Raw genomic sequence first — 12,076 nt, 5'->3', positions numbered from 1 at the left:
CAAAACTCACACAGAGAAATGTCTTACAGGCTCTGACAGAAATGTCTTATGAGGTTTCACACCTCATTTTTTAAAACTACCTCATATTGTGGTATCATTTCCTCACGTCAGCAATGAGAAGGCACAGAGCCCTGAGCTAAACGGTGCTGGGAACCGGGATGTTTACAGCATCGTGAACATGCTGGTGCTGGAGATCATACCTCGTGTTTCCTGTCTCAGTCCAGCTCCATGGTTAGCTTCTTAATAGGATGGAGGGTTGTTGTCATTGTTCAATCACTAAGTCGTGTCCTACTCTTTGCAACCTCATGGACTGCAGCACACCAGGCTTCCCTGTCCTTTACCATTTCCTGGAGCTTGCTCAAACTCATGTCCATTGAGTCAGTGATGCCATCCAACCATCTCATCTCTGTCACCCCCTTCTCCTCCTGCCCTCAATCTTTCCCAGCATCAGGGTCTTTCCCAATGAGTTGGCTCTTCATATCAGGTGGCTAAAATATTGGAGTTTCAGCTTCAGCATCAGTCTTTCCAATGAATAGTCAGGGTTGGTTTCCTTTAGGATTGACTGGTTTGACCTCCTTACTCTCCACGGAACTCTTAAGAGTGAAGTGTTAGGACCATCTTTTGGTCAGACCACTGCTACCCTTCCCCCAACCACCACGGTAAACACTTCTGACCTTTGAAGAGATGAGAAGGGAGTAAGTCTTGGCTTACCCCGGTCAGAGCCAGTGCCTGACAGAACAGGTGCATGTGGTAAGTTGGCAGGTTTTGGGCTCCTGCCTATTTATCCTGAGCTTCTGGGGCTGGAACATCAGGAGCATGAACCCTGATTTGCATACTGATCTCAAGTGTCTTGCTAGGGCCAGGCTCTCTGACCAGCTTACTCTACCTCTATCAAAACAACCTGCCAGAAACCTCTTTAGAAGCTGTTTTTTGTCACTGTGGGGAGAGGTGAATACAGGCTTGCACCCGGACCTTCTATCCACCTCAAGGTTATTGAAACAGAACTGCACCCATTTTTCATTACCTCATTGTGACTGGGCTGCCTAGAAACATCCCTGCCCTCACCCCCTGCATACCTTCTGACTAAACCCAGTGAGTTGGCATAGCTGAAAAGAGATCCCACCAGGAAAGCACTGGCAGATGTATGGATTTACTGACGGCTCCATGAGGACACAGAGGAGCAGTTACGCCCGTCCCAGGTCCCCGACACCCCTCTGCCTTTTGCCCTCCTCTCTGTCCCCCCCACACAGCCTCCAGCCGTGCCGCCTGGGCCTCTTCTGCTGCCTGTCTTCTCCCAGAACCTCACAAACCCAGCCCAGACATTTGCTCAACGGAGACCATCGTTCCTCAAGGGTACTGCTGCTATGAGGAGCCCTCCATTTATCTCCGGCTTGCTTTTTAAAGATTCCAAGTTAAACCAGACCATTTCATCTCTGACTCTAAACCCAGGGATTCTGAGGGAGCAGAGGAGAAAGAATGACCTTCCAGTAGAATCCACAGTAGATGTTTGAGCCTCTCATGACTGTGCCTTCCATGGCACGTTTGCTAGAGCCCACAGATTATTCTCAGATGGAAGCCTGCAAGACGTCTACACATTTTAGGCCTTTTTCTCTGAGGTGACGTTGTCAAATGTTTTGTGTTCTTTGAGGGACTTGAGTGAAGCTTGTGTGTAGGGGAGAGCTGGGTGGCATTTTCCGCCCTATTTCTGTTTTTGCCAGCTAGCCTTGGAGGCCTGTGTTTGGAATTGGGCTAACAGCTCTTCGTTTCTATTTTATCTACTTTTTCCAGCTCCGAACATCTCTTGGAAAAGGAAGAGCATTTATTCGCTACTCCTTGGTGCACCAGCGGTTAGCTGACACCTTACAGCAGTGCTTCATGAACACCAAAGTGACCAGGTAAATACATGACAGTTCTGGGCTCTACCCCATGTGATTCAGAAATGACCTGAAGGCCCCTCGTGAATGGTAATGATACTGCTGACACTGGGCAGAGAAAGACAAATGGATCTCTCATGTGGAATCTAAAAGCAGTATGAGTGAACTTATTTATGAAACTGTTGAAACAGACTCACAGACATAGAAAACAAACTTCTTGGGGAGAGGTAAATTGAGAATATGGGATTAACAGATACACAGTACTATATATAAAGTAAACAACAAAGATTTACTATATAGTACAGGGAACTATATTCAGTATCTTATAATAACCTATAATGGAAAAGAATTTTTAAAATATAGACGTGTACATACATTGTTGCTGTTCAGTCGCTAAGTTATGTCCAACTCTTTGCAACCCCGTGGACTAAAGCACACCAGGCTTCCCTGTCCTTTACTGTCTCCTGGAGCTTGCTCAAACTCATGTCCATTGAGTCGGTGATGCCATCCAACCATCTCATCTTCTGTTGTCCCCTTCTCCTTTGGCCTTCAGTCTTTCCCAGCATCATGGTCTTTTCCAGTAGGTCAGCTCTTTGTATCAGGTAGCCAATGTATTGGAGTTTCAGCTCCAGCATCAGTCCTTCCAAAGAATATTCAGGGTTGATTTCCTTTAGGATTGACTGGTTTGATTTCCTTCCTGTCCAAGGGACCCTCAGGAGTCTTCTCTAACACCACAGTTCAGACGCATCTGTTCTTCAGTGCTCAGCCTTCCTTATGGTCCAGTTCTCACACCCATACATGACTACTGGAAAAACCATAGCTTTGACTAGACAGACCTTTGTCGGCAAAGTGATGTCTTTGCTTTTTAATATGCTGTCTAGGTTTGTCATAGCTTTTCTTCCAAGGAGCAAACGTCTTTTAATTTCATGTACATATAGTGTGTAACCAGATCACTTTACTGTACTTGTGAAACTAACACAGTACTATAAATCAGCTATCAAAAAAATTGTGAGGCTATATAATACACAGAGTGAAAGCCATCAATATCCAATGATGGAGGGCTGTAAAATTACAGCAAATTAACTTAAATGACATAGCACGACATCATTTAAAATTGTAATAACGAAGTCTATATAGCAACAGTGAAAATAACAATATAATGATCAAGGAAAAAGAATGCAAATCTTATCTGTCCTAATGACAACAATGACGAAATTGCACAAAAACATATAAAATGATTAGAAAGTATATGAGAACATGATGTGATAAATGAAAGGTAGGAATATGTAGTTTTTTTCTTTTTAAATTATTGTTTTTGCAGTGAACGATTTTTTCCAACACTTTGCACCAGGCATTAAAGTGTATGAGGCCTCTGAAACAAGTTCAGGAGCCCTCAAAGAAGTAAGATAAGCTAAAAGATTATAATATTATAATAATGTCAGGCACAGTGGCAGTGCCTGTCTGTGTCACATCCTGGCACAAGCAGAGGCCTTCACCTGTCATCTCCTCCCCTTCCTGACCACAGTCCTTGGCGCACACGGAGCAGGTAGCCCTGAGCTGTCACAGGTGAGGAGGCCTAGGGAGGTCAGACGCCTCTCTCTGGGCCCCACTGATGCTCAGGTGGGAAGCAGAAACTGGGGTTCAGGTCTCAAAACTCCTGATGCCAGGTGGTTTCCCCTGGTGGATGGCATGTCCTTGGTGCTGGCAGACGTGCCTCTCCGCAGAACCACCTGTGGAATCTTTAACACCAGCGAGCCTGGGGCTCACCAGAGACGCTGAGTCAGTGCCGGCCACGTTGCTCTGGGCTCCCTGCAGCTTGTGGCAGCGACCAGATGGGGAGCCTTTGGGCCCCTCATGCCCCTCCCACCCCCTGAGCAGGGGGAGGAGGGCAGGACGGAGAGCAGGACTGAGCGCGTGAAGCCAGGAGAGGATATCCAATTAGGAGCCTGTTAGCTGAACCTCTGTGGCTGGCCCAGCTCCCCTTTCCACCTCTGCCACCTGTCTACCTCTGGGGCTTCTTCCAGTTAATCAAAGAGATACTTCTGAATTAAAGAAAAACTCTTGGTGGGGGGGGGCAGATATTTTGTTTCATTTTGTGTCACCTTTAAGATTTGTGTAAATGCATATTTCTCGTATATGCTAAGCTTTGTGAATTAATGTGAGTTGAGAACCTTTGCACATTTGATTTGAAGTTTGTTTTGTTGTGTTGTTTGGTGACAGCTGTCATAAACTGACTTACAGTGTCTCCCAGTTCCCAGACATCAGCCAAGTAGTTCATTAAACTCATCAGTGTTGTCTCTTTAATTCTTACTGTTTCACATGAAGTAAAACAACCACCACCTCAAAGTGGAGGTATTTTGTTCTTTGACTTTTTAATTCGTGTCTGGACAGAAGTTAGCAGTGAGTTCAGTGTCCTATATTGCATTCTCCAAGAGGGATAGAAGACAAGATTTTCTTTTGAAAAGAAAGTGTTCTTTCCCTTACAACTACCCTTTCCTGGACGGTAATTCAAATTTAAGGTTTCTCGCATTCTTTGGGGGAATAGATAGGATATAAATAATAAACAAATAACCATCTAGTTCATTTCAGTAATTTCCTTGAAGAAGAGTGAGTTTAAGAGTTATATACTTCAGTGGTGAAAATCACATTGGGATGTGCATATTTCTGTCTGAATTTAATTAACTTAGTACTCTGAGTTGCAATTTGATGAGGCAAAGCCGTGCTAGGAGGACTGACTAAATGCACTCTTCCATTATCTTTATTATTCCTGTACTTGACCCCTTTTCATGTTTTTCTGCAGTGACTGGTACTATGCAAGGAGCCCCTTTCTGAAGCCAAAGCTGAGCTCTGACATCGTGGGCCAACTCTACGAGCTGACTGACGTCCAGTTTGACCTGGCATCGAGGGGCTATGACCTGGATGCTGCCTGGCCAACGTTTGCCAGGTACTTTGAAGAATTGACTGCTTGGTTGAAAAGAGGGGAAAGAGGTGTTTGAGGTTTTGAAGCTTGCCGTCAGTCTGCTCAAAGCACTTTTGCTAATGTAGTAAATTACCTTATGCTTGCTAATTTTACAGACGTGGTTGCATCATGACTAGCGATAACATCTGAAGGTTCCAGCCTTCAACTAACCTAGTTGGTTAGGTGGTGTGAGTCAGTGGAGATGCATATGCAAAACCCAGGGTTTTCAGATGTGTTAAGGAACTCAGTGTGGGAGCGAAGTGGAAGCAAGCGGGCTTTTCCCAGTTGTGTTCCGGTAGCTACAGTTATCACCATAGACGCCAGTGAGAGGGATAGAAAGCGCATCGCGTAAGGGCTGTTGGGAGTTTGCTTTGCTGTGTGTTCTTTTCCTGCACCAGCACAGCGCCCGTCTCAGGAGTGAGGTGCTGCGGAAACAGGCACAGAGAGTGGAGGGGCTTGCCCAGCGCCACACAGCCAGCAGGAGCAGGGCCAGGGCACCAGACACAAGTTCAGCTCACGCCCAGCACTCTGCGTTTTTTTTTTTTCACTTTCTGTAAAAAAGGTGTGCTTTGTTTTTAATTCCAATTCTTTGTATTTCTTATTAGGGACTTCTTTCTGTGGAGGAAAAAGTACTGACTGTAATGGAACCCATGTGCCAACTATTGGGACTTAAGAGCCAACATTTTTGCCATATTTACTTCACATGTCCTTTTTAGAATGGTTCAGTTTTAAAATCATTTCAGAATTGCAGAAAAGTTGTAAAAACAGTACACAGTGCTCATCTGTCCTTCACCTCAATTCCCTAGCTATCAGTGTTTTACTACAACTGTTTTTATCATTCTCTTTTCTTTTGTAATTTTTTGGCTGCACCTCATGGCTTGGGGATTCTTAGTTCCCCAAGCAAGGATTGAACCTGTACCTTTGCAGCAGAAGCATGGAGTCTTAACCACTAGACTGTCAGGGAATTCCATATCACTTTTTCTCCTTATGTAAACGTGGTTTGTTTCCATTCTCATTTGAGAATGTGTCACAGCCCTGATTGCCCTTTACTCCTAAGTATTTCATTGTGTATTTCCTTAAATCAGGGACATCCTCTCATACAACCTCAGTACAATAGTTAAAATCGGGGAATCGACATTCTAGGATCACGTCAGTGAATTGTCAGGGGTCTCTAGTCCTTGTTCATTTGGAATAGTCTCTCCTCTTTGTTGTTTATAGCACAGGCGTTTCTGAGAAGTAGAGGCCAGTTGTTTTGTAAATTGTTCCTTGATTTGAGTTTGTCTGTCGTATTTTCCTATGACTGTACTCAGGGTAAGCGTTTGGGGAGGAAGAGCCCAGGCGTGCCCCCCTCGGTGCATTATATCCAGAGGCACAGGATGTTGACTCGTTTCATTACTAGTGAGGTTAACCGTCATCATTTGGTTATGCTGATGTTAGCCACGTTTCTCCTGAAGTTTTGTTTCTCTCTTTGTTGTATCTTATTGGAAGACATTTTGAGACTAGGTTTTGTTTTTTTTTCTTTTATCCTATTTCTTTTAAATCTCTCCCCTGTTAGCATCCATTGGTAAATCTTTCCTGAATCAATTACTGTCATGGTTATCAGAGTGATTTTCTGAGTCCATTTTTCCTTCTGCATTAGTGGTTGGCATTCTGTTTGTAGGGAAGATCTTTTCTTTCTTCTTCATCTGTTTATTCATTTGCTTATTTATAGCAGTATGTGGATTCTTCTTTTATTCAGTAGGTTATATTCATCACTATAATAATTTTAAAGCTCAAGTTATCTTATATTTGGCCAGTCAAAGCCCCTTCAAGCTGGTTCCGATACCTTTTTTTTAAGGAATAAAATATAGATTCAAATAAAGCCCCACCCCATGGCCATCCTTTCTGATTTCTCCCTTTCTAGAAGTAATTACAACCCTGTAGTTGATGAATGTCATTCCCAGATATTTTTGTGTTTTACTGTGTGTCCTCATAAATATAAATAGTTTTTTTTAATATATGTATTTTTTTACATTTGCCTACATTGAATCATGAAGTAGCTATTCTTTTGCAACGCGTCTTTTTCATCCCACTTTGGTTTTGAGGCACAGGGAGCCCCACAGCTATGGGGTGGGACTGGCCGGCCGCGGCCCGGAGGGCGGCGCGGCGCCTGTGCTGGCCGGCCGCGGCCCGGAGGGCGGCGCGGCGCCTTTGTTGGCCCGCTGTCTGTGGGTCTGCTCTCTGGCTACGGTGGCAGAGTTGAGCTGTTGTGACAGAGCCCATAAGGCTTACAAACCAAAAATATTCACTGTCTGGCACTTTACAAAAAAGATGACCAGCGTGTGGCGTAGTGTTCCTTTGTGTGAGTAAAGAGGTCTGTGTCTCTCCAGTGATACAAAGTCAGACTGGTTCTGCTTTCTCCACTGTGATACACTGCCAAGAGCACCCCCATGCCACCTCACACATGTATGCACACGTATGTGACTGTCTTCCGGGTAGATGCTGAGAAGTGCGGTCGCTGGGCTGTGGAGACTAACAAGGTGCAAAATGCAGTAATTGTACATTAAGGGACAGATTCTGGTTAAGTGAAAGTGCATTTCGTTTGCAGTGACTAGTGCCATCAAATAGAACTTTCTGCAGCGAGAAAAGTGTCTGGTGCAGTCACATGACCCAGAAGAGGTCTTTCCGCCACATCACCTGTGTATCGTACTATAAAGCAGTGACCTCAAGGCCCAAAGCACAGCGGGACATCTATTTACCAGACTGACTGTGGCTGGTTCCTCACTGGCAGACAAGTAATGGCTGGCACCAAAGTTTCTATGAGACCTTGAACCCCAAACTGGGAAAATAGCATATCGTTCCTTTTTGACAGTGGGAGCGAAGCCACCATGCTTAGACTTCAGCACTGAAGTCCAGCTGAACGTGTGCTTTGGTGGAAATTGTTGGACTTTGCCTCCTCACTGTACCTGGGTGGGCATCACCCCTGCCACCACCCGGTTGCCAATTGACAACCAAGGCCTCCCCGAGTATGTGTGTGTGTTTCCTGCTCTGATGCAGGCATGTCTGTTCTGCGGCCCCACAGGAGGACCCTGGCCACCAGCTCTTCTGCTTACCTGTGGAGACCACCCAGCCGAAGCTCGAGCATGAGCAGTTTGGTGAGCAGCTACCTGCAGGTAATGCCAGAAAGGCTGGAGGCTTCCTGCCTGTCATGTCCTTGCCCCGCCTAACTCGGGACGTTTTCAGACATCTGGTGTTCCAGCCCCAACCCACATAACCCCTCAGTCCTACCTGTTGTTTCCTAGAGTCCAGGTTTTTACAACCAAAAGGAATTTAGGCCTTTTAAAAAGTAAGTTATTTTTTAAAACTTTTTGAAGTGTTTTAGAAGAAGTGATTTAGCACCGTGGCTAAAAGTGGCAAGATCATATCCTGACTGTCACTCGCCACCTGTGTGACCCTGGGAAGGTGACTTACCTTCTCGAACCTTGAGCTCTCTCATCTGTAAAATGGGATCGTAACAATTATCCCAGCCCTTAAGATGGTTGTAGGGAATAGACGAGGGTACGCACATACTGTGCTTGAGGCCTTGGCGCGTGCCTAGTGCTCAGTGAATGCTAGTAGGTAAGGTCAGTTTGGTTAATTTTGTTATCTATGTGAATGGAATGTGTCATATAGTTTAATGGGAAAGAACGCTGAAATTATTCAGCAAAGCAAAATAAAGAGTAATCAATATAAAAAGCATTCAGAGTAGCATTTTTACCCCATTTTGTGATATAATCGCAGTAGGAATTGTGGGTACAGTACAGTGGGTGAGCAGTAATTTCCATATAAGTTCATTTCTCTGAGAGTGACCATCCACCAGCGCTAGCGGAGGTGGGATGGGAAACGTAGATTCTGGGTCTCAGGGGAACTCACGCATGTGGCATTGCATCAATGTGGCATTGCATCATGGTTTTAGGATGTGCTGCTGACCTTCTCTGGCAACTGCTTTGAGCGAAGGGGTTCCAGTCCTTCGAATAGCTCCATAGACTTTAGGTCACCTAATTGCTGTATTTTTCCTTCTGGTCTCATTAAATTCTAAAGCTTGACCAAACAGCTGTGTAGCTTCAGCCCCAAGCCACTTATTTTCCGTGTTTCCGCCCAGACTCAGGAGATGGCCTCCAGCCTGGACCTGAGCAACCCCTTAAACAGCGAGTCCCTGGAGGGCTTCGACGAGATGCGGCTGGAGCTGGACCAGCTGGAGGTGCGGGAAAAGCAGCTGCAGGAGCGGATGCAGCAGCTGGACAGAGAGAACCAGGAGCTGAAGGCGGCCATCAGCCTGCAGGGAGAGCAACTGCAGGTGGAGAGGGAGAGGGGCCGCGCCACCGCTGAGGACAACAGCCGCCTCGCGGACATGGTGGCTGCGCTTCAGAAGCAGTGGGAAGTCACCCAGGCCACGCAGAACACCGCGGTGGAGCTGCACACGTGCCTGCAGGCCCTGGAGCTGGGGGCTTCGGAGAAGGAGGAGGATTACCGCTCTGCCCTGAGGCGGCTGGAGTCCCTGCTGAAGCCCCTGGCTCGGGAGCTCAAGGCCCCCCGTGACTCCCCAGGCAGGAGGGACCAGCCCACGGCCGATGTCCTGGAGCAGACTGCCGCTACGGCTCTGGATGCAAAGGAGCGGGAAGAGCGCATCGCCAGTGACTCGGCCCTGGAGACCCAGGAGCTGGCAGTGAGGCTTGAAGCCCTGGAAGGTGAGAACACCCGCGTCCAGGAGCTCAGCAGGCAGCAGGCAGCGCAGCTGGAGCAGCTGGCCGGGGAACTGCAGCTGAAGGAGGAGGCCCGGGCCTGCCTGGAGCGCCTGGTGGAGGAGACAGCCCTGCTGCGGGAAGAGCTATCCCGCCAGGGGCAGGAGGCAGCCCAGCTCCGGCGCCGGCTGCAGGAGTCGCTGGGCCACTTGGGCTCCCTGGAGGAGGAGCTCGCGGAGGCGAGGCGTGAGACGCGGCGGCGGCAGGAGGAGAAGGAGCTGCTGGAACTGGAGGCCCGCTCTCTGACACGGCAGCTGCAGCTCCTGGAGACCCAGCTGGCCCAGGTGAGCCAGCGTGTGAGCAACCTGGAGGAGCAGAAGAAGCAGCTCATCCAGGACAGGGACCACCTCAGCCAGAAGGTGGGGATGCTGGAGCGACTTGCTGTGCAGCCAGGCCCAGGTCTGCCCGGCACAGCTGAGACGCGTGAGGCTCCGAACTCTGCCCCACAGCAGGCCTGCGAGACGCTGGAGGAGGAACAGCGGGGCCTGCAGGAGGGACAGACAGACAATCCCAGGCTGCATGCAGCTGGCCCGGAGGACCAGCTCCAGCAGGCCCACAGGGAGCTGGAGAAGGAGCTGCAGAATGTGGCTGAGCGCAACCACATTCTGGAGGAGAAACTTCAGGCCCTGCAGGCTGATTACCAAGCACTGCAGCAGCGGGAGGCGGCCATCCAGGGCTCCCAGGTCTCTCTGGAGTCAGAGCAGATGGAGGCAAGCCTGCGGGCCCACGTGGCAGAGAAGGAGGCTGCCCTGCAGAGCAAGGAGGCTGAGTGCCGGCGACTGCAGGAGCAGGTGGAGCAGGGCCGGCAGCTCGCCGAGGCCCGAGACGGGGAGCTCCGAGCTCTTGAGGGCCAGTGCCGGCAGCAGACCCAGCTGATTGAGACCCTCAGGGCAGACAGAGGCCAACAGGGTCTCAGCCCACCTGAAGACCATGCGCCACAGGAGCTGGCCACCCAACTGGCCCTGTCTCAGGCGCAGCTGGAGATCCATCAGGGGGAGGCCCAGCGACTGCAGGCCACGGTGGTGGAGCTCCAGGCCAAGCTGCAGGCCACCCTAGGGGACCAGGAGAAGGTGAAGAGCCAGCTGAGCATGGCTGAGGCTGCTCTGGCAGAGCACAAGGCCCTTGTGCAGCAACTGAAGGAGCAGAACGAGGCTCTCAACAGGGCCCACGTCCAGGAGCTGCTGCAGTGCTCGGAGCGCGAAGGGGCGCTGAGGGAGGAGAGGGCCGGAGAGGCACAGCAGAGGGAAGAGGAACTCCGGATCCTGCGGGAGCAGCTGTCCCGGGCCAGGTGCAGCTCCGAGCAGGCCCGTCTGGAGCATGCCGAGCTGCAGGAGCAGTTGCACCGCGCCAACACGGACACAGCCGAGCTCGGCATCCAGGTCTGTGCGCTGACCGCGGAGAAAGAGCAGGTGGAGCGGGCGCTGGCCCACACCATTCAGGAGCTCCGAGAGGCCAAAGAGGCAGCCTCCAGGGAGCGGGAGGGCCTGGAGCACGAAGTGGCAGGGCTGCGGCGAGAGAAGGAGAGCCTGCAGGAGCAGCTGAAGGCGGCCGAGGAGACAGCCGGCGCGCTGCCTGGCCTGCAAGCCCAGCTGGCCCAGGCTGAGCAGCACGGCCAGAGCCTCCAGGAGACCTCACGCCAGGAGCTCGACACCCTCAAGTTCCAGCTGAGCACTGAAATCATGGACTACCAGAGAAGACTGAAGGTATCCCTCCCCTTAGCTGCCTGAGCTGCACCCACCTCCTGCAGCAGGACCTGGTGGGTCCCTGAGTGAGTGGGAGGCACCTTGGGCCATGTGGTCCGTGATGGCCCGAGAATGTCCTATTGTCAGAGCTCACAGCGTCCTTGTCCTGCAAGAACCTGTCAGGGACCCACCTGAGGGAGGGATGCCTTCCCTCAGACATCTGATGCCACTGCAGACAAGTTTGGCCCACACAAAATTTTCTTTTGTAATTAGCAGCCAACGTTTTAAGAGCAAATTGTTTGTAGATTTAGTTCAGGGGCTTCTTTTGAAATCTTAAGAGGCCTGTAAACCTGTGCCCCCATTCCTACATGGCAGCAGTCAGCAGGAGCAGGGTGGGGACTGCCTGCTTTAAGGAAACATGAGGCCTCCGGTATTTTCCTTACCCTCATTTATGTACTTGCTTGTCCAAGCCCTTTGGGCTTGTGAGTTCCTGACTGTCTCAAATCCTGTCCCTGAATTCTCTGTCCCTTCAGCTGCCTTCTGGTAACAGTGCAGTTGTAATAAACCAACTCAATTCATTTTCACAAGACCCTTGGGATAGACGAGCTTATGCGTGCCCTAGACTGCACAAGGGAGAGGGTTAAGAGTGACGACACAGGCAAACAGACACGGGGCTTTGGCCTCTGCTGCTCGTCGCGTGTCTGTGTGCTTCTGGGTCTGTGCGCTCTGAGACCACTCCTCTCGCTCAGGCAGCTGCTGCCTTTGCACAGATGTACCTCCCACCCTGTGTCACTGTATCCT

The 12,076-nt window shown here is 49.7% G+C and overlaps 1 protein-coding gene across 6 annotated transcripts in view; it reads left to right on the top strand.

The window, feature by feature from the left end:
• The window catches only part of FYCO1 (FYVE and coiled-coil domain autophagy adaptor 1), a 103,608-nt gene that overhangs the window by 42,894 nt on the left and 48,638 nt on the right, over positions 1 to 12,076 (top strand). For all 6 annotated transcript variants that reach the window (XM_020916126.2, XM_070463312.1, XM_070463310.1 and 3 more), the window contains exons 5-8: positions 1,789 to 1,895; positions 4,675 to 4,818; positions 7,895 to 7,985; positions 8,954 to 11,296. In XM_020916126.2, coding sequence (XP_020771785.2) covers positions 1,789 to 1,895; positions 4,675 to 4,818; positions 7,895 to 7,985; positions 8,954 to 11,296 — 2,685 coding nt within the window. The remainder of the gene's footprint in view (positions 1 to 1,788; positions 1,896 to 4,674; positions 4,819 to 7,894; positions 7,986 to 8,953; positions 11,297 to 12,076) is intronic.

This window comes from Odocoileus virginianus, unplaced genomic scaffold (assembly GCF_023699985.2).
Source record: "Odocoileus virginianus isolate 20LAN1187 ecotype Illinois unplaced genomic scaffold, Ovbor_1.2 Unplaced_Contig_2, whole genome shotgun sequence".
Lineage (NCBI taxonomy): Eukaryota > Metazoa > Chordata > Mammalia > Artiodactyla > Cervidae > Odocoileus > Odocoileus virginianus.
This window is presented reverse-complemented; position numbering and strand designations above follow the sequence as displayed.